Source organism: Crocuta crocuta, unplaced genomic scaffold, assembly GCF_008692635.1.
Source record: "Crocuta crocuta isolate KB4526 unplaced genomic scaffold, BGI_CrCroc_1.0 scaffold96, whole genome shotgun sequence".
Taxonomy (NCBI): domain Eukaryota; kingdom Metazoa; phylum Chordata; class Mammalia; order Carnivora; family Hyaenidae; genus Crocuta; species Crocuta crocuta.
In genome coordinates this window covers 8212364-8239578 of record NW_027531522.1, presented here as the reverse complement: position 1 = coordinate 8239578, position 27215 = coordinate 8212364, and the positions used below count along the sequence as shown (strand labels likewise).

General features: G+C 38.5%; 1 protein-coding gene across 3 annotated transcripts in view; it reads left to right on the top strand.

Annotated features, from left to right (window-relative positions):
• Positions 1–27215, top strand: part of MRC1 (mannose receptor C-type 1) — a 101025-nt gene that overhangs the window by 50116 nt on the left and 23694 nt on the right. For all 3 annotated transcript variants that reach the window (XM_077772459.1, XM_077772458.1, XM_077772460.1), the window contains exons 10-21: positions 5234–5349; positions 7416–7564; positions 9890–10089; positions 12426–12553; positions 13065–13152; positions 16230–16374; positions 17909–17950; positions 19147–19310; positions 20932–20999; positions 22300–22400; positions 23323–23465; positions 23839–23953. In XM_077772459.1, the coding sequence (XP_077628585.1) occupies positions 5234–5349; positions 7416–7564; positions 9890–10089; positions 12426–12553; positions 13065–13152; positions 16230–16374; positions 17909–17950; positions 19147–19310; positions 20932–20999; positions 22300–22400; positions 23323–23465; positions 23839–23953 (1459 nt within the window). The remainder of the gene's footprint in view (positions 1–5233; positions 5350–7415; positions 7565–9889; positions 10090–12425; positions 12554–13064; positions 13153–16229; positions 16375–17908; positions 17951–19146; positions 19311–20931; positions 21000–22299; positions 22401–23322; positions 23466–23838; positions 23954–27215) is intronic.

The following is a 27215-nucleotide window of genomic DNA, read 5'->3' as shown; positions in this document are numbered from 1 at the left end:
GGCTGACGAGGAATCTCTCAGATGAGTTTGAAACCCGAAATTATAAAATCTGCTACCAGGAGCTTTAGGTGGTAGAATTAATGGATATGCCATTCAAATGAGTGTTTTTCCTTTAATGTGTATTTATTTATTTTGAGGGAGGGGAAGGGGCAGAGAGGAGAGAGCATGCCAAGCAGGCCCCTTGCCGTCAACACTGAGCCTGACTTGGTGCTTAATCCCATGAACCATGAGAGCATAACCTGAGCCAAAATCAAGAGTTGGGTGTTTAACTGACTATGAATATGTTTTAAATATTTGCAGAAATAAAAAAAAGTGAATTTAAAACATTGGACCAACCAAGATTTTTTTATCTAGTGCTTTCATTATGATTTGCTTCCAAATATTTTTTACTTCCATTAAGATTTCTTTGATCCTTGAATTATTTAGAAGAGCGTGTGTGTGTTGGTGCGGGGGGGGAGTCGGTTGGTGGTAGTGATGGTAGGGATTTTGTTTGATTTTTAGTTTTTAAATAGAAACTCTTGATTTTAATTTCACTGCATTGTGGTCATATAAAGTTTTGGTTGTTGTTACTTGTTGAGACTTTATGATCTAGTTAGTAGTCAGATGTTGTAAATATTCAGTGTGTACTTGAACAGAATGATCTTTGATTGTTGCATTTGGGGATCTTTCTATGTTGACTAGATCAACTGTAGCAATTTATATTATTCAGATGTTCTGCATTCCTAGTATTTTGCCTCCTTGACAAAATATTCTCTTTACCAGTCCTGTCAGTCTTTCTTTTATATACTTTGTACTGCGTTATATCCTCTTGATGCATCAGCTCTTGATAGTGTAATGACTTTCCTTATTCATACTAGTGCTTCTTTTAACCAGAAAGTCCATTTTAAATTAATTGCCACAGAAGCTATCTTTTGCTTGGGATTTTTCTAGAATCTCTTTTTTTCTGACTGATTGCTTTCAATAGTTCTATATCATTGAATGGCTCTTTTAAAAATATATCTGCATTTTTATTTTTTATCTCTTTTGAGGAACTCTTGGTTTTTTACTGGCAAACGTGAGTTTAGATTTTTGTTTTGCACATTTATATATTTGTGTTTGTTTTTACCATCTTATTTTGAGCTTTATTTTGTTCACTGTTCTGTGTTCTCTCCTGTCTTGTTTGTCTTTTCTTGCATTCCATTAGTTCTCTTGAATATTTTTATCCCATTTTTCTACTCTATGGGTTTGGGGATGATTCTATTTCTATTTTTTTTAATGGTTAACCTTATGTTTTTAACACGCATTTCTGACTTGAAGTTAATCAACATCTCTCTCTGCTTCCTGGACAAAATAAAGTTTATTATTTATTTAAACATTAAAAATTTTTAAATTTTTTAAATATTTATTTATTTTTGAGAGAGAGAGAGAGAAAGACAGAGTGTGAGTGGGGAGAGGCAGAGAGAGAGACATGCACAGAATCCAAAGCAGGCTCTAGGCTCTGAGCTGTCAGCACAGAGGCTGAAGCAGGGCTTGAACTCACAAACTGTGAGATCATGCCTTGAGCCGAAGTCGGATGCTTAACCAACTGAGCCACCCAGTTGCCCCTAAAATATTTTTTAAACTTGTAAATCATGTTAAACTCTCAAGAAACTGGAAAACAGAGTACAGAGAATTCCCTCTGTGACCTCTGGTGAGAACTTCTCATGTGAGGAGTAAAATGTTAAAGCTAGGTGATACATGGATACATTATATTAACTAAACTACACATCTTCTGTTTGTTTTTTTAATAGGAACATTAATGTGTATTTATCTCACAGGATTCTTGTAAGAATTAAACATGTAATACTGATAAACCTCTATTTTTAAAGTCTATCTCTAATTTTATTTTATTTTTTTAGAGTATATTTTTAAAATTTTATTTCAAGTCAGTTAACATATAGTGCAATAATGGTTTCAGGTATAGAATTCAGTGATTCATCACTTACATACAACACCCAGTGCTCATTCCAACAAGTGCCCTCCTTAATGCCCATCACCCATTTAGCCCAGCCCCCCACCCAAGTCTCCTCCAGCAACCCTCAGTTTGTTCTCTGGATTTAAGAGTCTCTTATGGTTTGTCTCCCGTTCTGTTTTGATCTTATTTTTCCTTCCCTTTCCCTATATTCATCTGTTTTGTTTCTTAAGTTTCACATATGAGTGAAGTCATATGATACTGATCTTTCTCTGATTGACTTATTTTGCTTAAACTACACATCTTGTTAATTTCCCATTCTTTAACTTACCATCTGGAAATAGTTATCATTGCTGTTAGTACAGGCATTTAGACCTGGACTCACTAAGACATTTACTGGTTCTTTTGCTCAGTGTAGGCTTTTAGCCCTCTTGTTTCTCCTAATTTAAAATTCCTTCTTGACAGATAAAACTTTCAGTGATTCACTGGTGATTTGGGAGTGGAAAACTCTCTGTCTTTATCTGAAAATGCCTTGATCCACTCTCACCTTGCATAGTAACTTGGGGAGATTGTTTTAAAATGCTGTGTGTGTGTATGTTTGTGTGTGTGTGTGTGTGTGTGTGTGTGTATGTGTATGTGTGTATATGTATATACACTTCTGTATATGTGTGTGTATATATATAGTACATGTATATACTTTAAAGTGGGCTCCACACCCAGCGTGGAGCCCAACATAGGGTTTGAACTCGACCTGAGCTGAGATCAAGAGTCAAATGCTTAACTTACCGAATGACTCAGGATTATTTCATTTTCTCCTGGCCTTTATTTTTGCCATTGGAATTTCTATTATTAGACTAATTCTTCTTTTTCACTTTCTTATTAAAATTTTTTTAATGTTTATTCATTTTTGAGAGAGAGACAGAGACAGATAGAACACAAGTAGGGGAAGAGCAGAGAAAGGGAGACACAGAATCCAAAGTAGGTTCCAGGCTCCCAACTGTCAGCACAAAGCCCAGTGAGGGGTTCAAATCCACAAACCACAAGATCATGACCTGAGCCAAAACCGAGAGTTGGACGCTTAATGGACTGAGCCACCCAGGCGCCCCAAAAATTGGGATGCTTGACCAACTAAGCCACCCAGGCGTCCCTAGTTCTTCTTTTAAAAAAAAGGTTACTTGTATTTTCTCTCTGAATGATTTTAAGATGTACTCATTGTCTTTGCCATTCTGCAGGCTTTTAGTACAGTATGTTGAGATTTAGATTAATTTTCTTCTTTTTGGTACTCAGTGTGCTTCTTCATTTTCAGAATTTATCTCTTTCTTTTTAAATCTTGAAAATTATTGGGGTACCTGGGTGGCTCAGTTGGTTGAGCTTCCACCTTTGGCTCAGGTCATGATATCCTGGTTCATGGGTTCGAGCCCAGTGTCATGCTCTGTGCTGACAGGTCAGAGCTTGGAGTCTCCTTAGGATTTTGTGTCTCCCTCTCTCTCTGCATCTCCCCCTTCATGTTCTGTCTCTCTGTATCTCTCAAAAATGAATAAATGTTTAAAAAATTTAATTATAAATCTGGAAAATGATCAGTCATTAATTTTATTTGGTGATTCAATGTTTCTTAGGTTGATTTTCCACCTTCTCATTCTATTCTGTGTTTTCTCTCTGTGTTCTTAAATTGCTTTTCATAAGTTCATCACTCTGCTACATTCATTCAATTGACTAATCTTTCTAAAACCACATTTCTATATTTAATCTGGCCACTGAGTTTTTAACTTTATGGTTTTCTTTTCTAGAAATTCTGTTTGTTATGTCTTCACATTCTCTTCTTCTCTGTTCATAACGTTTTGTTCTTTCATTATTCGTTCTGCTTCTTTGTCTTCTTTTGTTTTCTTTTGTTATAGCATCTGAAGCATGCTTACTTTTATATTTTTTTTCCAGAAAGTCAACTACTGACTTTCCCTGAACGTGAGCCTCACATGGTTTGCAATTTTTGGTTCAATCAGTGCCCATCCCCTCCCCCCCCCAAGCCTTAAAAGCCATAGTCTTACATGACCTCTATTGTGGAAATATTTCTCTTGTGTGTTTCTGCATTTGACTTCTCTGAATGACTAGGAATTTCTCCTTTTGTAGACTGAGATTTATTTTATGTTTTTGGCTGTGGCTTTCAATGCGATGCGAATAGTGTCGAGTTGGGACACTCCCATCTCTGGCACAGAATTGGTAGTTCTTTTTAACAGAAGAATTTTTTTCCCTGCCCCAAGAACCCCAGGAAGATGACAAGAAACTGTCATTTCTTGGTTCAGTGAGTAGAGTGTTTCACTGTCCTTTTTTCGGTGGGGCTCCCCTTAGTGGGTACCATCTTTATGTAAGGACTTCAGTCCCACTCCCCTGCCTCAGGGGGGCTGATGGCCAAATACACTCATTTGTGTGGAGATTAGTACCCCTGTCCCAGACCCTAGTACCTTAATCTGAGTTTGGTGCACGGCAGGGCAAGTACAGCGTCAGCTTGAGTATTTCCCATTCTAGTGTTTTAGCTTTCTATAGATTTTTGGTTCCTAGAGATATCCTCTTCTTTGTCTTGAACTCTAGTATGGAAGCTTTTTCTTTATTGTTTTTCTTTTAAATTTATTTATTTATTTTGAGAGAGGCACACAGAGAGAGAGAGGGAGAGAGAGAATCCCAAGCAGGTTCCATGCTATCAGCACAGAGCTGGAAGAGGGGCTCAATCTCACAAACTGTGAGATTGTGACCTGAGCTAAAATCAAGAGTCAAGATGCTTAACCCAGTGAGCCACCCAGGTGCCCCTATTGTTATGTTTTTATTTAGCATTTCTGTGTGTTTTATGGATGGGAAAGGAGCCATGCCAAATCGTGTTGCCAGAAGTTTGATAAGTATTCTTCCAGGACCAGAAGATACAGTTTTATAGTCATCATCTTNTCAGTAGGCAACTAGGCTTGCTACTCTACAATTACTTCCTGTGGTTACCTATTCTGATACTGAAATCTTGGGTATTCTGTTCCGTTTCCCCAGTAAGCATTTCACAAATTGCTGTTTTTAGACAATATCTCAGAAGTGGAGAGAATGAATGCCCTGCCCCTAGTTTTGTGTCATAATTTGTCATATGAAGAACAATACACTTCTACTCTTTTCTTTATTCACATAAATAATTGTCATTGCATCTCGAACTTTTCAGATTTGTGCTCTTTAGATACCTTTGTTATTTGACAATTTATGTTTCATGATGGGGGAGTTATTAAAATAATTTTATTTAGTAAATATCCATGATAATCTGCTTGATAACATTAATAGGGCTGGAAAAGACATGGCTTCTACTGCTATTTGATTGGACACACACTGTCAACATTTACAGAAGCAAACCAAACCTGTGTAAATGAGAAGGCTTACTTAACAACTGTTGAAGACAGGTATGCAACTGTTTTAATTCTATTTTAATGCATGTCAAATAATGAAATGTTCCCAGAGAAGCCTAAGTATCAACACGCTCTAAATTTCTGTAAATTACATATGATCTTGAGGTATGATTTGCAGAAGTAGTAGCATTGAAAATTATGCTACATCCAAAGAATCCGTATTTAGCTTCTTCATTGTAAGTACTATAAAATATTTTGCTCCTTTTAGAACTCAAAAGCAATATTCAGTCACATAATTTCATTATGTTATTATATGAATTATATAATTTCATTATAATTTCATTTCAGAAAAGTAATATTCTAGTAAACATAGTTTATGGACCTAACTTTTTTCTGATCTAGTATATATCAAATTTCTGAAAGCAGAAAAACTAGAATTTATTGGTTCAGAAATGCCACTTTCTATCTTTACCACTCTCTCCACCAAAAAAGAGGGTAGAGAGATTCAGTGAATATTTTATTATTCCCTTACATTCTTCTATTCTTTTTCTTTACTTTGCTTTTCTCTTCTTTTCTTTGCTAGTTTTGCTAGACTGATAGGTCCAGAAAAATCACATAGATGTAGAGTATTTTATATAACTTTTGACCTCTAGAGTACCAGACATCTTTGAGGTTTTAGTTTTTACTTTTCTCTTAATCTTTGCAAAGCACTAGATTAGGCACAGAAGAAACTTAGAAAAAATTATTTTTTAATGTTTATTTATTTTGGAGAGAGAGACAGAGAGAAACAGAGCATGAGAGAGGGGAGGGGCAGAGAAAGAAGAAGACAAAGAATCAGAAGCAGGCTTCAGGTTCTCAGGTGTCAGCACAGAGCCCTACTCAGGGCTCCAACTCACAAACCACAAGATCATGGCCTGAGCCGAAGTGGGATGCTCAACCAACTGAGCCACCCAGGCGCCCCAAGAAATTTGAAGATGTGCATTTGTCATAAAAAGGTGAAAACACATTGAGTTTTAATACAATAAGTTATATACATTGGCCTTTCAAGGCACACCTGATAAAATGTAAAGAATGCTATTGTTCTGATCTGCACTATGTGCAGATTAATCTTGACTGATCAACGAATCAGTTGGTTTATTGATTTTTTGCTTTATTGGAGCAGAGATTTCCCTATATTTTAGGTTTGTTTTCCCTCACATTTTCTATAGTTCTCTTCAGGAGCTCGCTAACTGTACTTAAATTTGGTTTCTAGACATTTGGGAGAAATTGAGCTTAGGACTTTAAACATTTTTTGTTTGTTCAATTGAGAGAATGAAATTATTCAGATTAGAGTCAAGTAAACATTCCATTACTATAACCTCTACATTTCCTCTCTGCATTCTCTGGAGTCACACACCTCTCTTTGTTCCTAGACACTGTGAACATCACTTTTTCACTTTTTTTTTTCTCCAAAGAAAGATTTTTGCCTACATTGTGGCCTCATTACTTAATGTTTATCAGTGAAGGCCAACTTTGGTTGCTTTATGAACCAAATTGTATCATTGGCAGATTATGCCAAACACATGGATGAGATCCAAAGAGGAAATGTGGGAATTTGTGATTCTTCTCCCAGTTCTTTCTAGAGATCGAATCTCTGCTTCTCTATTATTTCTCAATAATTTTCCCTTCTGTGTCAGACCTGAGGAAGACAATAAAATGTGAGGGGGAAATCCACCCAGATTTTTCTGTCTGTATCATCCTTGATAATGTTATGACCCCAGAATTGACTTGACCAAAAACTGTTTAGGGCATTTGAAGTATTTGGAAAGTGGGCTAATTTTTTAAACAATGTGTTTTAGAATGCTGTAGTTTGCCTTTGCAGAATTCTTTTAGGGGAAGGCCTGGTGAGGAATAGACAGACACGGTTTGAGTATATTTAATTTTATTCAGTCAGCTCTGTGATATTTCCCTCTCATTTCCTTAGTAGAAATTTGTATAATTTAAATGACATATAATTTAAAACACAATATGTTTGAAGTACCAACTAAATCACAGCTCCAACACCTACTTAGGATGTTTTGTATGTTGCTCTTTGGAAAAAATCACATTTCTAAAATGTAGTTAATTTTTTTTCTTTTAAGATATGAACAAGCATATCTAACTAGTTTGGTTGGATTGAGGCCTGAAAGATATTTTTGGACAGGACTTTCAGATGTACAAAACAAAGGCACCTTTCAGTGGACCATTGAGGAAAACGTTCAGTTTACCCACTGGAATTCAGATATGCCAGGTATGTACAGTGCTCGGGGCTGAGGTTTTCACTCACCCTACAAGTGCGTTGGGCAAAGCCTAGTATCCCTCCGTGTACCTTTCCAAAGACACCACGTAAATTAATTGTGCTTGCGGCATTTTATATTTCATTCTTTTTAAAAATTTTCTAATTAGTTCACAGCGGTCAAAAAAACAGGGAAGGTAAACTACTAGTTGTCTGGTATTGCTCTGTTTGAAAAATATTTATGAAATCCTAAATAAGCACAGATGTTTCAGATAGTTAACTTATTTTTGTAAACTTAAAACTATATTAAAGAGATTTAAAATTTGGTACTGCAGAGGTGAGTGGAAATATTAGTATGTTTCAGGGGTGGGGCAGGGAATCATGATTACACTGTCTTGTGTATGCTGCCCTTCTTTGCCCTTTATATATCTTGGATTTTGTTTTATCCTTAGAAGAAACCTCTAAGGCAAATTAAGGTATGTGGAAACTGGAACTCAGAAAATTTATGTGACTAGAAATATTCCAAGCCTGGATTTAGACTCGCCGGTGTAATTCCCAAATCTGTGCTATTTGCACGAACACCACCATGCCTCCCTGTCAATTTCGATTTGTCTTCCCTAGTCAGTGGTTCTGGAAACAGCCTCTGAAGGACTGTTTGCCTTCTTTATACGCTGGTATCCTAGCATATGACATTATTCAGTGGGACACCGTGCAGAACCTCCATGTCCTTTACAGCAAATGTTTGGTTGTGTCCAGGCTAAACGCTAAAGCAAGACTGTGTGCTGAAGTGCATGGATTTACTACTTGGCTTAGTAAGTCCTGATCTTCAGAAGTTCTTTTAATTTGTATTCTCAAATTATTGACAAATAAAGAAAATCAGTAATTTGGATAGCGCGATTTTGGGTGAATTATTAAGTGTTCTGAAAACCTGTATGATTTCAGTTTATTTTTAAATTGGGCAGGAGAATAAGAGCTGATTATATACTTTTTTTAAGTATCAGTAGGAGTGGTGATGTTAATTTTTATTTCTTTTAAAAATTTTTTTAACATTTATTATAAGATCAGAGATCTTAGAGAAAATGTTTTGAAAAAGGTGTGCCTCCCCAGAACTTTGAGATTTATCTCTAGACACTTAATGTCCCTTAAGGGGCACCTGAGTAGCTCAGTCAGTCAAGCCAGGTCATGATCTCACAGTTTGTGGGTTCAAGCTCCCTATAGGGCTCCGTGCTGACAGCTCAGAGCCTGGAGCCTGCTTCAGATTCTGTGTCTCCTTCTTTCTCTCTGACCCTCCCCTATCCATGCTCTGTCTCTCAAAAATAAATAAACATTAAAATAAATCTAAAAAAAAAGAGTAATAATAAGAAAATATCTCATTCTAACAAAGACTCCTACTGTCTTCAAAGTTCTCTCAGAATGAATTAATATTTGGAAATAACAACAACTGTAAAACAGATTTATAAATTATTGAGCTCATTATAGTCCTTATTTTCTATGCTTTTTTTTTTTTTAATCCATGAAAGCTGGCATTCATCACTACTCTGTAAGGTAGAGCTAGTGATATTGCATTGTAAGATGAGGAAGCAAGTTCGAGGGTAGTTGAGTATTCAGTCAGTAACTAAAATCTCTAGCTCAGTTGTATCTCTCTTTGAAGTATGTGAAGAATTTCTGTTCTGAGAGAACTCCAAACCTGTGGGGGTGGGGGGGGAAGAGTTCTTAAAAAAGTTTATTTAAAAAAAGAAAAAACCTCCATGAAACCACTATTTTGCCATTATGGTCAATTTTGTTGTACTAAAATTATTGTATCATTAAATATATACGTGGAGGGGGCACCCTGCCAGATGTTAGGAATGCAAAATATTGAGGCGCCGCCTGGGTGGCTTAGTCGGTTAAGCGTCCGACTTTCGCTTAGGTCATGATCTCGCGGTTCGTGGGTTCGAGCCCCGCGTTGGGCTCTGTGCTGACTGCCAGCTCAGAGCCTGGAGCCTGTTTCAATCTGTGACTCCCTCTCTCTCTGACCCTCCCCTGTTCACGCTCTCTCTCTCTCTCTCTCTCCTAGAAATAAATAAAGCATTAAAAAAAAAAAAGGAATGCAAAATATTATCAAAACCCTGACATTTGAGCTCATAATTCTGTTAGTGATTTTGGCCACACAAATAAAAGGTCAATAATAGTTCAAAAATAGTACAAATGAGTTGCCAAATGCTGCAGGAATTTCTCCTCTGTGTACTCTCTTCCCATGAAGATTGTACCGCACTGGTTGACCCTTGGGTTTGAACCGCGAGCAGGGCCAGCCGTCAGTAGCTCCTGCTAAGTGAATTTTCCTTTATGTGTTGAATACAGGGCGAAAAGCAGGATGTGTGGCCATGAGAACCGGAGTTGCTGGGGGCTTGTGGGATGTTTTGAGATGTGAAGAAAAAGCAAAATTTGTGTGCAAACACTGGGCAGAAGGAGTAACTCGCCCGCCAGAGCCCACAACAACTCCCGAACCGAAATGTCCTGAGGAATGGGGCGCCAGCAGTAAATCGAGCTTGTGTTTCAAGGTGACTATCAATTGCTAAGTGAATAAAGCATGTGGACTGTGTGTCAGTCTCAGGAATCACACGAGGAATGCAAACGGACCCCACAGACCACAGCACTCAGGCTCTACCTGTAGAAGTTCTGACGCTACGAATCTGGAAGGGGCCCCGGAGTTCAGTGTTTTGAAAAGCTCTCCTTGGGTGCATGCTAATGACCATTGCATTTAGACCCTTGAACACTGCTCACAACAGCTTTCCTCACTCGCTCTGCTTCACCACCCCCTCACTGCCCCTCCTAGGCTTCCTTACCCTTGTCTGAGCTTGCACTTGGCACAAAAATTTCTGTCTCCCCTCATCTGGCTCATTTTACCCTATTCTTAGAGCCCAAGCTTTTAGGTGACTGCACTGATAAATGAGCTAACAGTAATGCCACGGAGGCATCTCAGAGGTAATGCTCCACTGTTCTGATTTAGCCCCTGGTTGTTATGCCCGATGGGCAATGAGGGCATGACTCAGTACGGGCATATGGCTGTTCAGTGTCCTTTAAATGACGATTTGATATTTCATTATCGTTTATTACATTCCAAGTTCACACCATCCATTTTCTCCTTATGCGGTCAAGTTGAGCAAAACAAAGAGACAAAAACCTCAGTGAATTATGCATTTGGGTCTTTTTTCACTCTTGTAAGTCATATCCTTTCCCAAGAAAGTTAGACTTAGTCAAATACGGAAATGTGCTTATCTACCACTTAATGATATTATTCTCTAGCACCCCACTCCCAGGACCTCTTTTATTCAGGCCCTTTGGTGGCATGTGGCCATGGTGTACCTTGTAAGACAGCTAGGTAAGGCTGAGGGAAAACTTGAATTACTAATGTGTATCAGAACGAGACTATTCAGTCTTCTGTAGCTCAAGGGGTACAGGTGGTTGGGTTACTCATTCCCACTCCTAGCAGTAGATGTTGCTAAACTGTTCAATCCTGACTGGCCAGTCAGGACTAAATGCATAATTTACACAGAAGGGAACGTATTGGGCCAAGACAGGAGAGGATTGAAAGAAAATCAGGTGTTTATTATTGCATCTGGATACTTTTGAATTACTACACAAAGACCAAGTTTATCCTATACACAGCCATTCATCTGGGGGTGATAGGTTATGGAGATCTATAGGAGGATTTTGAGAGAAGTGGTAGAATTCTCCAGATCTGGGAAGTGAGTTCTGGTAGAGATGTTATCCAGTGGACATTCAACACATTGAAATATGTACTTCATTAGAAAATTATATAGTTTTAGGGGTGCTTACATAGGTTTGTTTGGAAATATATAGACCATCTTTGTACATATTAAGATGTGGGAATTATTATTAAAATTTAGGTGATAGTAAATTTATTTAAGAAAATGAAGTCTAACAATCTAGCAGGTTGGAATGCCCACAGAAGTGTTGGGAGTTCATGATGTGAAAGCTCGCTCAAAGCACTTTTGTCCAGATAGCTCAGGTTAGGGTCAAGATGAAGATTGCCTTGGGTTGCTTGGTGACAGCTGGGCAGTCTTAGTCCATCAGAAGCAAATCCCATTTTGCACAAGCCTGTGATGGTGCGGGACATGACTTGTGAGAAATAGTGAATGAAAATCACAAAACTCTTGGATACAGCGGACTCCTATACTATTTGCATACTGATCGGTGTTTCCCAGTCTGGGATTCCATTTCACTGTAGCCCTCTGGATAATTCAAGATATTCCCTAAATCATATAATCTATTAAAATTTAGTTCAGTTTATAACCCATCTTTTTGGAAGCTTGGCCAAGTAAGTGTCTTTTGTGATGTGTGCTCCAATGGTTGTTAAAATATGCAATTGTAAGGAAAAAAACCAAAACAGTTGCAAAAGACACTGGCAATGAAAGACTGAAAGACTGTCAGGTGTTTTTGTTCAAACTAGACAGGGTAACAAACTATGCCACAATTTTTGTTTTCTTTGAGGTTTTCCTTACTCGTTTACTTTCTCTGTATCAAGTGTTCTTCTCTTTCTTATCTCGATGCTACTTTTCCCAACTAACCAAATTAATCCTGTCTTCTACAATGAGCTGTATACCTAACCATATGCCTATAACTTCCAAGATTTTTATCTAATTACCCCTGCGCTATGAAATACTTTTATTTTCTAATCTCTTCTCAATGAAACCATCCTATCTGGTTTATTACCCAAATACTCCTAAACTGATTTTCAACCAAGAGAATTACATTGTTTTACACCACTGCAATGTCTTTCTATCTATAAAATGAAATCTCATCGAAAGTAAATAATTATTTATTTGATAAGCTATGAAGTATAAAATAACTTCTGAAACTATATCGTCTTTAGCTGTTTGCAAAAGGAAAACATGAGAAGAAAACATGGTTTGAATCTCGAGATTTTTGTAAAGCTCTGGGCGGTGACCTAGCCAGTATCAATAACAAAGAGGAACAGCAAACAATATGGAGACTAATAGCGTAAGTGTCTTTTTTATGTAATATTCCTTTTACCTATTTGATGCTATGGTGTTGAGAAAATTCTATTTCAGAAATTGTTGGCTCATGATGCTACATTGAGTGGCTGTACTGTATCCCAAATCCATAGGACCTTTTAAATCTAGTTTCACTTACAAATGCTTAATTTTATAGATAGAAATCCTGTGATAAATTACTCTATAGAAGTACAAGACACTCAATACATGTTATTAAATGAATAAATGAATGACTTTCTTTCAATGTTTTATAATTATATATTCTCGAATAGTGGTTCCCTTTGAGGATATTTCAGGGCTCTCCCAAAATGCACAGTTGCATAATGCTTATAGTCACTGAATCTTTTTACCTGTGTACTCATTTAGGTTTTGAAGATAACTTTCAAATTTGATTAGCTCTCATATTTGTCTCATTAGGTTACCATACAAATCTCTTTAAGTAACCAGACTTATTTCATCCAATAGTATGAGCTCTCTTTATGTCTTGTTAATTGCAGGGCTACCGGAACTTACCATGAACTGTTCTGGTTGGGACTCACATATGGAAGTCCTTCAGAGGGTTTTACTTGGAGTGATGGCTCTCCTGTGAGTAATTTATTGATTTGACATATTATTTTTTTACTTTATCATGTATTTATTTTGATGTTACCCTTTGGCTTAATCTAAATTTTTGGTAAAACAGGTTATTAGGATAGCTAGAAACATTTTTCTATGCAAAAATAATTCCTTTTTTAGGATTATTATTCTGCCCTTGTCCTAATTTAGTTCTGTTCACCCAAGGTATAAGCATAGCTGACTAGATTAAAAAAAAATTAGAAAACTCATTGATCTAGGTTAAATAAAATAATGTTTTCATTCTGTCATGTGAACTTGGTGTGCAAGTAGTTACAGTTCTTAAAATTTTTTAAGTATTTTTAAATTTTTATTAAATTTTTATTTTTTTAGTGAGAGAGTGAGAGCATGAGTGGGGGAGAGGGGCAGAGAGAGAGAGAATCTTAAGCATGCTGAGCATGAAGCCCGATATGGGGCCCAATCTCATGACTCCGGGATTATGACCTGAGCCAAAATCAAAAGTCAGACACTCAACCAACTGGCACCCAAGTATCCCAAAAGTTGAGTTCTAAACACGTGTTGGTGAGGCTGTGGAGAAAAAGAAACCCTTGTGCACAGTTGGTAGGAAGGCAAACTGATGTAGCCACCGTGGAAGACAGTATGGAGGATCCTCAAAATGTTAAAAATAGGGACACCCCGGTGGCTCAGTCAGTTGAGTGTGTGTTGGACTTTGGCTCAGGTCGTGATCTTGCATTTTTTGAGTTTGAGCACCACATCAGGCTCGCTGCTGTCAGCACAGAGCCTGCTTTGGATCCTCTGTCCCCCCCTCTCTGTCCCTCCCTGGCTTGCGCTCTCCCAAGTAAGTATTTTTAAAAAAAAACTTAAAAATAGAACTACCATATAAACCAGTAATAGCACTACTGGGTATTTAACTCCAAAATACAAAAACAGTAATTCATAGGTGTACATGTACCTCTGTGTTTGTTGCAGCATTGTTTACAACAGCTAACTATGGAAGCGGCCCATGTGTCCATCAATACTTATGTTTATTCAGCCATAAAAATCCAGAATATTATTCAGCCATAAAAGTGAATGAAATCTTGCCATTTGTAACAACATGGATGGAGCTAGAGAATATAATTCTGACTGAAATAAGTCAGTCAGAAAAAGACATATATCATATGATTTCACTCATATGTGGAATTTAAGAAACAAAACAGATAAGCAGAGGAAAAAAGAGAGAGGCAAATCAAGAAATGGACACCTAACTATAGAGAACAAACTGGTGGTTCACAAAGGGGCAGGAGGGAGGTGAAATAGGTGAAGGGGATTAAAAGTACACTTAACCATCAGGAACACTGAGGAATGTATATGGAATTGTTGAACTGCTATCTTGTATACCTGAAACAAACGTAACACTGTAGGTTAACTATATTGGAATTAAAATTTATTTTATTATTTTTTTAACATAGTTTATTGTCAAGTTGGTTTCCACATAACATCCAGTGCTCATCCCCACAAGTGCCCTCCTCCATACCCATCACCCCCCTTTCACTCCCCCCCACCCCATCTGCCCTCAGTTTGTTCTGGCATTCAAGAGTCTCTCATGGTTTGCCTCCCTCCCCCTTCCCCACTATTTTTCCCTTTCTTCTCCCCCATGGTCCTCTGTTAAGTTCCTCCTAATCCTCCTATACGTGCAAACATATGGTAGCTGTCCTTCTCTGCCTGACTTATTTCACTCAGCATAACACCCTCAAGGTCCATCCATGTTGCTACACATGGCCAGATTGCATTCTTTCTCATTGCCATGTAGTATTCCATCGTATAGCTAAAACCACATCTTCTTGATCCATTCGTCTGTTGATGGACACTTAGGCTCTTTCCATGTTTTGGCTATTGTGGAGAGTGCTGCTATGAACATTGGCATACGTGTGCTCCTATGCATCAGCATTTCTGTATCCCTTGGGTAAATTCCTAGCAGTGCTATTGCTGGGTCATAGGGGAGTTCTATTGTTCGTTTCCTGAGGAACCTCCACACTGTTTTCCAGAGGGGCTGTACCAGTTTACATTCCCACCAAAGTGTAGGAGGGTGCCCGTTTCTCCACATCTTCACCAGCATCTAGAGGCCTCTGATTTGCTCATTTTAGCCTCTCTGACTGGCATGAGGTGGTATCTCAGTGTGGTTTTGATTTGTATTGGAATTAAAATTTAAAACTTAATATAAAAAATTGAGTGGTTTATAGCATCTTATAGAGCAGGAGATCTGGAAACAGTTTTTGAGAATCCATTAATAACCATTGGACCTTGTCAGCCTTCCCCATTCCTAAGAATGGGGAAGTGTGAGGCTATGACACGTGGTGGCAGTATTTAGTGGTCTGGTCATCGCAGGAAGTGATTTTGTGTAATTTCATTTCTACCTCCTCTTAGAGCCCATCAGCAACTTTTCAAGGCACTTGAGGAAAGTGATTTATTTGATAGCTCCTCTGACACTTGGGCTTCATATTGATATCTCTGGAAAATGCTTAGTCTAAACTCTGTTGGTGATGATTCTACACTGAAAACTTCAAAGGGGTTCTACACCCACCCAGCCCTCCATTTATTTCCACTGTTCTTTTAGGTGAAGTTATGGAGTTCTATTAGCAGCATTTTGTTAAGTCTTTTTCTTTTATTAGAAAAACAAATTCTATTTCTCTCTCCTACCTAATAAAGAGAAAATTTCCAACATCCCACTGAAATGTTACCACTTAAGAATGGGTTAGAGATTTAGGAACACCCAATAATGACAAATAGAACTTTTTCACCAGGTTTTTCCCATATAGATATCCACTTTCCAGGCCCTGGATCCATTCATCAGAAAGACCAAAGAAAATTTTATAATAATAGCATATTCTAGTCAACTTTGAAAGTTTCCATGTAATGAAAGCTATTTCTTTCCCACCCATTTTCATAAACCTTGCTTTCAAAACAAAGCTATTGCAAAAAAAAGTGAATGGATTAAAAAATGTTGCTATGCCTTTCCTTTGTTTCCTGTGCTTAGATAAATGATTGGCAATGGCCTGATTTAAATGACTTAAATGATGAATGGTTGCAATGTAATGTTTCTGACATAGGTTTCATATGAAAATTGGGCTTATGGAGAACCTAATAATTATCAAAATGTTGAATACTGTGGTGAGTTGAAAGGTGACTCTAGTATGTCCTGGAATGATATTAACTGTGAACATCTTAACAACTGGATTTGCCAGATACAAAAAGGTATGGTACCTGTCCTCTATTTTATGTCACATTGGAGAACTAACCTCCTGATATCCCAGGATTTTCCTTTTATTAGCAGAACCAAACAGACAAAATAACCAAATAAGGGAAATGACAGGGCCATCATTTCACAGGATAAGAATGAAGTCACTGGGCACAGATAAATGTTCCAAAGGAACAGAAGATCAAAAGGCCACCTGCAATCCTGGATGACAGTCACGTCCTCTAAAATAGTTCCCACGAGCTGTGATTCTATAGGGATGGGAGTGGGTGGGCGTTCTACTCTGTAGGTAGAGTAATCCGCATGCTATTTCTTCTTTGGAATATTCATCCTCTGACCTATGTGAGCCATCCAGTAGGTAAAAGTTTCCCAATGTCCGAATATTCTAAATGTTGATTTCTTAAATAAATATTCAACACAAAGAACAAACACCATTTTGAGGCCCCCGATGCTGTCATAGCCACTAAGTTTATGATGGTCAAAAGAGTATTAGTGCACACTGTAAGTCATGATCTGGCACTCAGAAAGTCCCACATACCCAAGTCAGGTGTTGAGGTCAGAGGATCCAGGTTCTTCTGTTAAGATAAAGGAACAAACAGACAGTCCCTTGAACCACAATATACAGAATCTTCCTCATTTTGTATATAGCTTGTGGGACCACACTGCCCTCTGCTGTTGCGGGACTTTGGCTACTGCCCCAAATCCACTACTAGAGACATTGGGTTGCTCTCGTGTTGTGTCTGCTTGTTTTCCTCTCTCGTGCATAGATTAGTGCTTTCAGAGTTTTCAGAGTGGAGGAATAAATAGTGGCCAGATTTTCCTTAGAGGTCTCCTAGTTACCAACAACTTATACATCATTAGTAACTCTCTTCTTCCAGATGTTAAGTACTTAAGCCAAAGGCTGGGTAACCTGAGTCCTTTTATCAGATTCCAACAAAGTCCAGATATATCATTAACTCCTTGGAAAGAAAAATTTTTCATTTAACTTTGAGGATAAGATACATTTAACAAAAATCAGATTCTTGGAAAAATATTTTATCAATAAAGAGTTCGTCTTTAGTGGTTTCCAATCGTGAAGTTTTAAGTTCACAGCTCCTTATGAGATGTATAACTGTCGACCTAACATTTATTGAGTATCTTCTGCATACCGATAGTGCACATAATTTACCCTACCTCTTTACACATGTTACTAACTTCTTTTAGCAGCTGACAGAATTGAAGGTAGGTGATTTAAACCCCAGTCTGGGATTTGAAACTAGGCTTTCTGATTCCAAAACTTATGTTCCTTTCTATGACACACTTTGTTGGGTCTGAAAAGTGTCTTCCAATTTCTGGTGGCCGTTACTGTACTCTTACCCTTCATGCTCCTCCTCCACAACATGGTAGGAGAATTGAGGAGTGGAAGAGAGGGAGAGAAAGAGAGAACAGCTACATTTTTAGCTGTTTCGACCCATGTAAATTGTAAAATTAGAAGGACATGTGATTGCAGAAGTTCAAGCACACTTTATAATCTGATTTTCTTTTGCTCTCCAGGTCAAACACCAAAGCCTGAGCCCACACCAGCTCCTCAAGACAGTAGGTGTTTCCTTATTTCGTGATCTCCACACTGATGGGTTCTTTTGCTCTTTCCATTCTCCATGAAAAATACTTCACCTAGGAAGAGCGGAGTTCTTAATATCTCTGAGGATGTTGTGAAAGTCTGCATCTTTTCCTCCAGAACAGATGCTAACATGCACAAAAACAAAGCATTTTAAAACAGTGTGTCAAGGGCTCTTGGATCAAATCCAAGGGCCCAGGTTTTCTCTTTAGTACTGTCTTCGTTTCCCATGGCTGCTGTAACAAATGACCACAAAGTTGGTGACTTAAAGCAAAGCACATTTATTCCCTTATAGATGTGAAGATCAGAAATAGGAACTCAGCTTCACTGGGTCAAAATCGGCAGGGCCCTTCTTCCTCCAGAATCTGATCCCTTGCCTTTACTAACTTCTCGAACTACCTCCCTTGCAGTTAGTTTGTGGCCCCCTCCTCCATCCTGAAAAACCATCAGCGTAGCAATCTTGCTTCCTTTTTCCTTTATCATCCTTTTCTTCTTCTGTAGTCGGATCTCCCACTTTAAGGATCCTTGTGATTACATGAGGACCCACCCAGATAATCTAGGATAATGACTTCCTCCAAGGATCCTTAATTTAATCGCGCACACAAAGTGCCTTTTTCCATGTAAGGTAACAGATTCCAGAGCTTAGGACATGGATATCTTTGGGGGCTCTTACTCAGCCTACTAGAGCACAGAACTGTAGAATACCACGGTTTCAGAGAAGGCTTAGGAGCCCTCCTGGAATGTCAGTTCATTGGTTCTCAGTTATACACTAAAGCACCCAAGTCCATTGTTACAGACTCTTCCTTAGATTGAGATGAAAGCTGATTTCTCACAGCTTTCACTTCTTGAACTCAGAACATCATGGGTGCAGGTATGTAAGTCCTGTCCGCTATGTGATCCCTTTGATGGAAGTTACACTGGGAGTTCTTTTACCCAATGATGACACATGGAACTTAACTGAGAAGATAAAGTTCCAGATTTGGTGCAGAGTGGATACCTGGCTTTAGGCAATTCAGTCTGTGTTTGGAGTAAACATCCTGCTTACTCTGGGCTCTTGGACGTGCTGATCGCTCTGATAAAGCTACTCTGGCCTTTTCGCTTATGTGCGCCACACGTACCAGATGCCTGAATTTATCTGAGTAAAATTCACCACCCTTTTTCATTAATTTTTCAGATCCACCAGTCACTGAAGATGGGTGGGTTATTTACAAGGATTACCAGTATTATTTTAGCAAAGAGAAGGAAACCATGGACAACGCCCGAGCATTTTGCAAAAAGAACTTTGGTGATCTTGTTTCTATTCAGAGTGAAAGTAAAAAGAAGTTTCTATGGAAATATGTAAGAATATCATTATTTAAGAATGAAACAGGGATATGTGATAGGCAAAGATAATGTCTTCTACTGGCACAATTTCAAATGAGGTGCTAAATTTGAATTTTCTAAGGTCAGAGGAAAGATGTGAATGCCAGAGGAGAAGTGGGTGGTGGCCATAACAGAAACGAATGACCTCATTGCTTAGATATTCAATGCAGAGTCACAGAATCCAGAAATGGTTTTCAGTCTATGCTTTTTGAGGACCCATATGTGATGGCTTTGAGTTCACAAATTAGATTTTCAAAGATTATAATTCTTAACTAGTTGTTATGTATCAATCCTGGACCATTTGATTTAGTTTAAGTTGATTGTTAATTTAAAAATCCGGGGCACCTGGGTGGCTCAGTTGTTTGAGTGTCTGACTTTGGCTCATGTCATGATCTCACAGCTTGTGAGTTCAAGCCCCGCATTGGGCTCTGTGCTGATGGTTCAGAGTATGGGGCTGACTTGGATTCTGTGTCTCCCTCTCTCTCTCTCTGCCCCTCTCCTGCTCATGCACTGTCTCTTTCTTTCTCTCTCTCTCAAAATAAATAATAAAATATTTTTTTAAATTTTTAAAAATCTATCTTAGTTGGACCACATTGTTGGCTAAACATATAAAACATATAAAAATCTTTCTTCGTTGTACCAAAAGTATCAAATAACAGTGAATCTGTCGTTTTTTTTTTCAAAGATATTGACTTAATATTTCTTTTTACAAATCTTCATGGCATCCTTTTGCTTGCCAGAAGGGAGATAAGAGGGAGAGCAGAAAAAAATAAGTTGAACGTAATGAAAGAATAAAAATTAATTTGCTTACAAAAGTATTTGAGGGTAGTCCGATCTTTCTGCATCTTTGTGGATATATTTTGGTTTGAAATACTTAGGATATTTCCTAATGTTGCACAAATATATATGTGGACAAAGTCTTTCCTTTGCAAAATATTAAATGCAAAATATTAAATGGTTACTTTGTGTTAAAGAGTATCTTCAACAACCTAATAACTGCAGGCATTTGCTCTTGTAGAGAATGACTGAAGGTATTTATTTTATAAATTCAGGTTCATATATAGTATGTATATTTTTCTTTTTCTCTTTTTAAAAAAGTTTATTTAAAGGGTGCCTGGGTGGCTCAGTTGGTTAGGCGACCAACTTTGACCCATGTCATGTTCTCGCAGCTCGTGGGTTCAAGCTCTGTGTCGGGCTCTGTGCTCACAGCTCAGAGCCTGGAGCTTCCTTCACATTCTCTGTCTCCCTCTCTCTCTGCCCCTCCCCTCCTCACACTCTGTCTCTCTGTCTCTCAAAAATAAATAAACATTAAAAAACACTTAAATAAAAAGTTTGTTTAAGTCATCTTTACCCCCAATTTGGGGTACAAACTCAGGATCCCAAGATCAAGAGTCACATGCTCTTCTGACTGAGCCAGCCAAGTGCCCCAATATTTTTATTTCTATGAAAAACATAACTTTGCACCCCAAAATTTCTGCATTAATCCCTCCTTAGAATACATCCCAAATAGACTGCCTCATTAATAAGTAGGTTTTGTTTAAGAATTTTCTTATTACATGAGTACGGATTGAACTATGTGTAAACTTCCATCTTTTAGGTAAACAAGAATGATGCACAGCCCGCATATTTTATTGGCCTATTGATCAGCTTGGATAAAAAGTTTATGTAAGTACATCAAAATAGAAACAACTTTGCTTCAGAAAGGGATCTGATAAACATCTCACAGTTATTTTGAGACTTCAGTTCTGCTGGACACATTTTAAAAAATCCTGCTGAGTTCTCAATCTAAGAAAGCATCTTTGAAAAAAAAGCAAAAGGAGTTTTAAAAATCCTGTTACGTATTTCGAACATCATGATTCTCAAATACATGGTTCAAAGTCTGATTTAATCTGCAGAAACTCCACCTAGTTTTGCTTTAGGATGCCATCACGTGATCATAAATCATCTGCTCAGAAGGTGCGTGATACACATAGGAATTCCGAATTTATTTTTAAAAGTCGATCCCCATTTGGACCGTCCTTGGTGCACAGAATTAAAGGATTCTTTTACATTGCCCCACTCACTGCTTTAAGGACACTACTTTGAAATACCCTTTCAACTGCATCAAGTGCTTTCATTTCAAAGGAATGACTGTACTGTTTTCCATTAGATACAGGGGCCAGAAAAAGCTACAGGAGGGAGGAAATTAGCACATTTTTGGGGTTTCTTTCCTTGTTCATTAATACACATCTTCTCCTAAGTTTGAGGAACGGATACGCCTTCCTGGCTCATGTGCAGACGTGTGAGACACATGTGTTCTGCTTGGCCGTTATTGTTGTTTTTGAGCAATAGAGACCAAAACTCAGACTCCTTAATTTGAAAGATCAGAAATGTTTGATGCTTCTTTGGACCAGCACCCATTTTAATCATCTCTAAAATGAGAGGGTCGGACTCGATGATCTCTAGCTGTCTTTCCAGCCAACAGTCTCTGAATTTCTGTAATTTATAAAAAATAACCACTGGCCCACCAACCCTGGGAGAACCCTAGAGTAAACATGAAAATCACAGAATGGGCTTTAATGAGAAATTCTCCCCATCCTCTGTCTCTCTCTACGGGTGGTTTTGTTTTGTGGGAATCCTGTCTAATCAGCACTGAGAGAGGATGTTCACCTCTGGCTCACTTCCAGAGCAACTGGGATCTCCATTTCCTCTCTCACTTCAAGACTAAAGGTGGCTTCTTCCAGGGAAAGAATAGAAGACAGACTGGCCAAAGCCTTGGGTTGCTGCAGAGGAAGGAGCACAGTGGCCGAGAAGCACCAGCTCCTCGGAGTTTTCCTACAGTCTCTTGAGAATCTTCTCTTCTGTTTGCTTCAGATCTTGTGCTCTGTTCATCTTCATTGATTTATCTGTTCCCTCGCACTAGGCTGTTACCAGTTATCCTCATGTTTGGGTTGTTATAGCTAAGTACCTGACTTTTCTCTTCCAGTTGGATGGACGGAAGCAAAGTGGATTATGTGGCTTGGGCCACAGGTGAACCGAATTTTGCAAATGATGATGAAAATTGTGTGACCATGTATTCAAATTCAGGTAGACAACAGAAACATCATCTTGAATCTGCCTCTGTCGTTTGCTACATTACTAGCCTAAGAGTAGCGAGTTGTATACTTACATCAGGCAAGAAAAGCAGAAGAAATAAAGACTTTAAGTTTCAGTGGTGTAACTGTTCAGTGTGTGAGAAAAATGTGTGCTTCACATGTGCTCTAAGGAAGGACACAATCTTCTCACTTATTTTAGGAAACATTTTTTTATGTTTTGATTTGAGCAAACTATCCAGAATGTTTATCTGTCTCCTTTATCTCTCTCCACATCTTTGTCTGTAAAATGAGAATAGTGACCGGAACTTATGTGTTGTTGAGAGAATTTAAGACGATATTTCTGAACCACTAAACAATGCTTCATATCTATAAGTTTAGATACTATTAGATTATTATCTTTAGCTGTTAATGGCTGTTTAGATAATACATCTACAATACCAGGTTAATTCTGGGTTCATAGAAAGTTCTCTATAAAGTTGAAGTACTATTGGGACGCCTGGATGGGTCAGTCAGTTAAGTGTCTGACTCTTGATTTTGAGTTAGGTCATGATCCCAGGGTTGTAGGATTGAGCCCCACATCAGGCTCCATGCTGAGTGTGTAGCCTGCTTAAGATTCTCTCTCTCTCTCTCTCTCTCTCTCTCTGTCTCTGTCTCTCTCTCTCCTTCTGCCCCTCTCCCCCACTTGTGCTCTCTCTCTCTCTAAAATAAAGAAAGAAATAAAGTTGAACTATTATTAGTTTAAGTGAAAGAACAAAAGGGTATGACATAGTTCTTTCTAGTTACTTGTGTAAACGTGATGTTGTAGTCTATGCCATTTCTGAGAATCCTTATGAAACAGAAATGTGCTTTATTTTAAAAAGAGTTTTTTAAATGCAAATATGTAAATCTAATTTAGCTATTTTGTCCCTTGCCAGGGTTTTGGAATGACATTAATTGTGGTTATCCAAATGCCTTCATTTGCCAGAGGCACAACAGCAGCATCAATGCCACGGTCATTCCCACGGTGCCCGCAGTCCCAGGAGGCTGTAAGGAAGGCTGGAATTTTTACAATAATAAGGTACTAAACAAATTAGTGGCAGTCTTGGCATCGATCGATTCGGAGAGCGACAATGCAAACTCTTCAGCTTAAAGTTAACTTACGCTTACCTAGTCACTTTAGAAAATGTTAGGCAAGGCTAGATGGAGGCTCTCTGTCAAATTCCCTGTGGAAATGGAGAGTATACTTGAAGATATTATCCCAGTAGATGTGCCCTTTGTTACCAGGAAGAAAAAATACTTTGCAGAGGAAGTCTGTGGGTGATAAAACTAAGTTAACCTTTTGGATTTGGAGAAAATTTATATTTGGCTATCATCTGCATGAACAATTTAAACGTCTTCAGGGCGAACACTATTATCTTTACTTAGCCCCCATTTTTTTTCTTCCATCCAAGTGTTACAAAATCTTCGGATTTGTTGAAGAAGAAAGAAAAAATTGGCAAGAGGCACGAAAAGCTTGCATAGGATTTGGGGGAAATCTGGTATCGATCCGCAATGAAAAAGAGCAAGGTATGCAGACCATTGTATAATCACTGATGCACTTAAATATGTAACCTTTCCCCCCTGATGATAGTAAATGATATTTTGGGTTTTAATTAGGCAGGGGAGAAAAGCCAAACACATATGGAGAACTATTTTGTAATTATAGGCGCCATGCTGGGCATTTAACATAGAAAGTCCCCTTGGGGGCAACTGGGTGGCTCAGTCCGTTGAGCGTCTGACTCTTGATTTTGGCTCAGGTCATGATCCCAAGGTTGTGGGATTGAGTGCAAGATCAGGCTGCAGTAATGAGTAACTGGTGTTCAGGGAGCCTGCTGGTAGGCAGGAGGGTTGGAAATCAAACCTGGCTCTTCCCACTTAAATTCCATTCTGTTTCCACCAAGCCAGTTTATTCCTCAAAGAACCAAAGTAGAGAGTAGTTCTAGGAGTGAAATGGAAAATTAACAATTTTAAATTAAATCGAACACCTACTGGCTGTTCGGTAAGATCTTGGACAAGCACCGGCAGGTGGAGAATGCCATGCCACCGCCTCTGGCCAAAGCCATTGGCTGGGAGATCAAGCGCTGTATGTTGGCCAAAGCTCGAGAGAGTGCCTCAGTGAAAATTAAAGAGGAGGAAACTACCAGCGACTAGTTTGGGCTTCTCGTCACCCTTCTTTATGGCACCAGGGATGCCCAACATGCACTGATGTTGTATCTTTAACATGTCAAAATCTGTCAGTTCAAACGTGTCGTACATGGTGTTTGTGGCCTTGGCTGACATGAAGCTGTTCTGTGAGGTTTGCTTATCAACTAATGACTCAGTGATCAAACTGTGTAGTACTGTGTGCATTCTGGATTTTAAAAGTTTTTTAAAGCATGTGTTATATCAAATGTACCACTGTATGAGTAGGAATTAAGACTCTATGTAGTTTTTATATGTTGTAATATTTCTTCAAATCAAACTCTCCTATAAATCAAAAAAATTAAATTTAAAATTGTTAATTTTCCATTTCACTCCTAGAACTACTCTCCACTTTTATTCCTAGAACTACCCCCAGAGCAGTAAATTGGAAATTAGCAAATTTCCAATTTGCTGCTCTTCTCGTCACTTGATTGTATAATTTAAGATGCACAAAAACTGGGGTACCTGGGTCGCTCAGTTGTTTGAGCATTCGACTTCAGCTCAGGTCATGAACTCACAGGTCATGAGTTCGAGCCCCACATCGGGCTCTGTGCTGATAGCGCAGAGCCTGGAACCTGCTTCAGATTCTGTATCTCCCTCTCTCTCTCTGCCCCTCCCCCACTCACACTCTATCTCTATCTGTCTCAAAAATAAATAAACATTAATAAAAAAAATCTTAAGGCACTAAAACTAATTTTTAGATATGAACTTTGAACAAATTGAGGAAAAATTTTTAATAAAACATCTGGATAAACCAAAGCTTTGAAGAACAATGAAGGGGAAAACTCACCTTATCTGTATAGCAGATTGTAAAACTTGTTATGTTGTTGATAAGACCATTCTTGAGAGCTTGTTTGGAGGTTCTAGCAGAGGAAAGCAGCTTCTCTTATACCCTTGACCAAAGAATGGTCCTCCTCTATTGGGGAAGGTCGTCCTCTTCAACCGAGCGCACAGCTTCCGGAGGGACACACATGGAGCGATGAGGGAGGAAGGGGACACCCACCTATCCAGCCAGATCAGCCGAATCAACCCTGGCGATCGATGGGGTGACAGATGTCGCAGCCAGGTCGCCCTCACATCTGACAAGACCATTCTTTTGCACGGTCTCTTCATGGCCACCTTACCTGAAATAGATATTAAGTTAAATTAGTGAGTCATCACTTTAAGGAGGATGCTGGCCACGTACAGGCCAGCCAAATGAAGAAACCAAATTGATGGAGGGTTTGGAAGCCTCAGCAGGCAGTGAGTGAGGCATGTTTGAAAGACTTTCAGCTTTCACAGCCTGGATAAGACAGGATATGGACCTGAGTGGTTTTAGAAGGAAGACTTGATACCAATGAATGGCAGAAATAATCTTAAGCTCAAAATTGGGAGGCCATTCTAAGAATTAGAACTGATTAGGGAGGGGCACCTGGGTGGCTCAGCTGGTTGAGCATCAGACTTCAGCTTGGGTCGTGATCTCAAGCTTCATGGGTCCAAGCCCCACATTGGGCTCACTGCTGTCAGTGCAGAACCTGCTTCAGATCCTTTGTCCCTCCTTTTCTCTGCCCCTCTCCTGCTCACTCTGTCTCTCAAAAATAAATGAACATTAAAAAAAAAAAAAAAGGAGCTGGTTAAATGAGCTGCTTTGTGAGTTCTCTAAAAGACCATGAAAATGCTTACATTGGAAAGTTCTCAGTTGGATGCTATGGACTATAGCATACATTATACATACTGACTGGTACTTAGCATGAAAGATGTTCAGTAAATGTATGGATGAATTTATGTGGGATGTTAAGGGGGAGATGAGGAATTAGATAATATCTCAGTTCCCTTTTGGTTCTGAAATTCTTTGACTTCCAAAATCATGGTACATCTCAGAAAATATAAGAAAGAAGAAAGACCCAGAAACCCCATCTGGCATTCTCTCAAGTGTTTACTTTATTCCGTGAAGGCCACCATGTGCTGTCTTGGAACACATTATACAATAAATCAACCAAGGTTTCACTGAGCCCCTTAGTCAAGGGCAGCAACTTGCCAGACGCGGAAAGAAAAGGGTCAAACCATAGCACACAATAAAAACATGTTAAGGATATAATATTCATATTTCTGTAACTGGCCTACCACATTTTGGGCTTAGCTACCCAGCAGAGAAACACAATAATTGACTTCTTCCCTTAACCACAAAGTGCTGATTCCTGGCATAACAGAATTAGAACCTGGGTAATAGAGATGTGCAGAAGGAAACAATTTTCAGATAAAATAACATTATTCCTGGCAAAACAGGCACACGTTGTTGAATTCTTATTTGCGGTTGTTGGCAGAAAAAAAGTCAGGGCTAAAATATTGGCAGGTAGTGCTTTTGCACATTATTTCAAGCTGGGGTTGGAGGAGGTTATGATCTTGTTTAGGAAATAAAAATAAAACCAAAATAAATATCTGGCCATGCTCTCTTCTCTCTCTGAAAAATTTTGGAAGGAAATAATTTTTTTTTACCTTTAGTTGAGAAATAAGCAAATCTCTGAGCCGAGTGGTCACTTCCTCTGCTACTCAGTTGAATACCCATGTAACAGTGGCCCTTCCATGGAATTATTTGTTTATGAATAAACAGATAATTGCATCTCTTTGT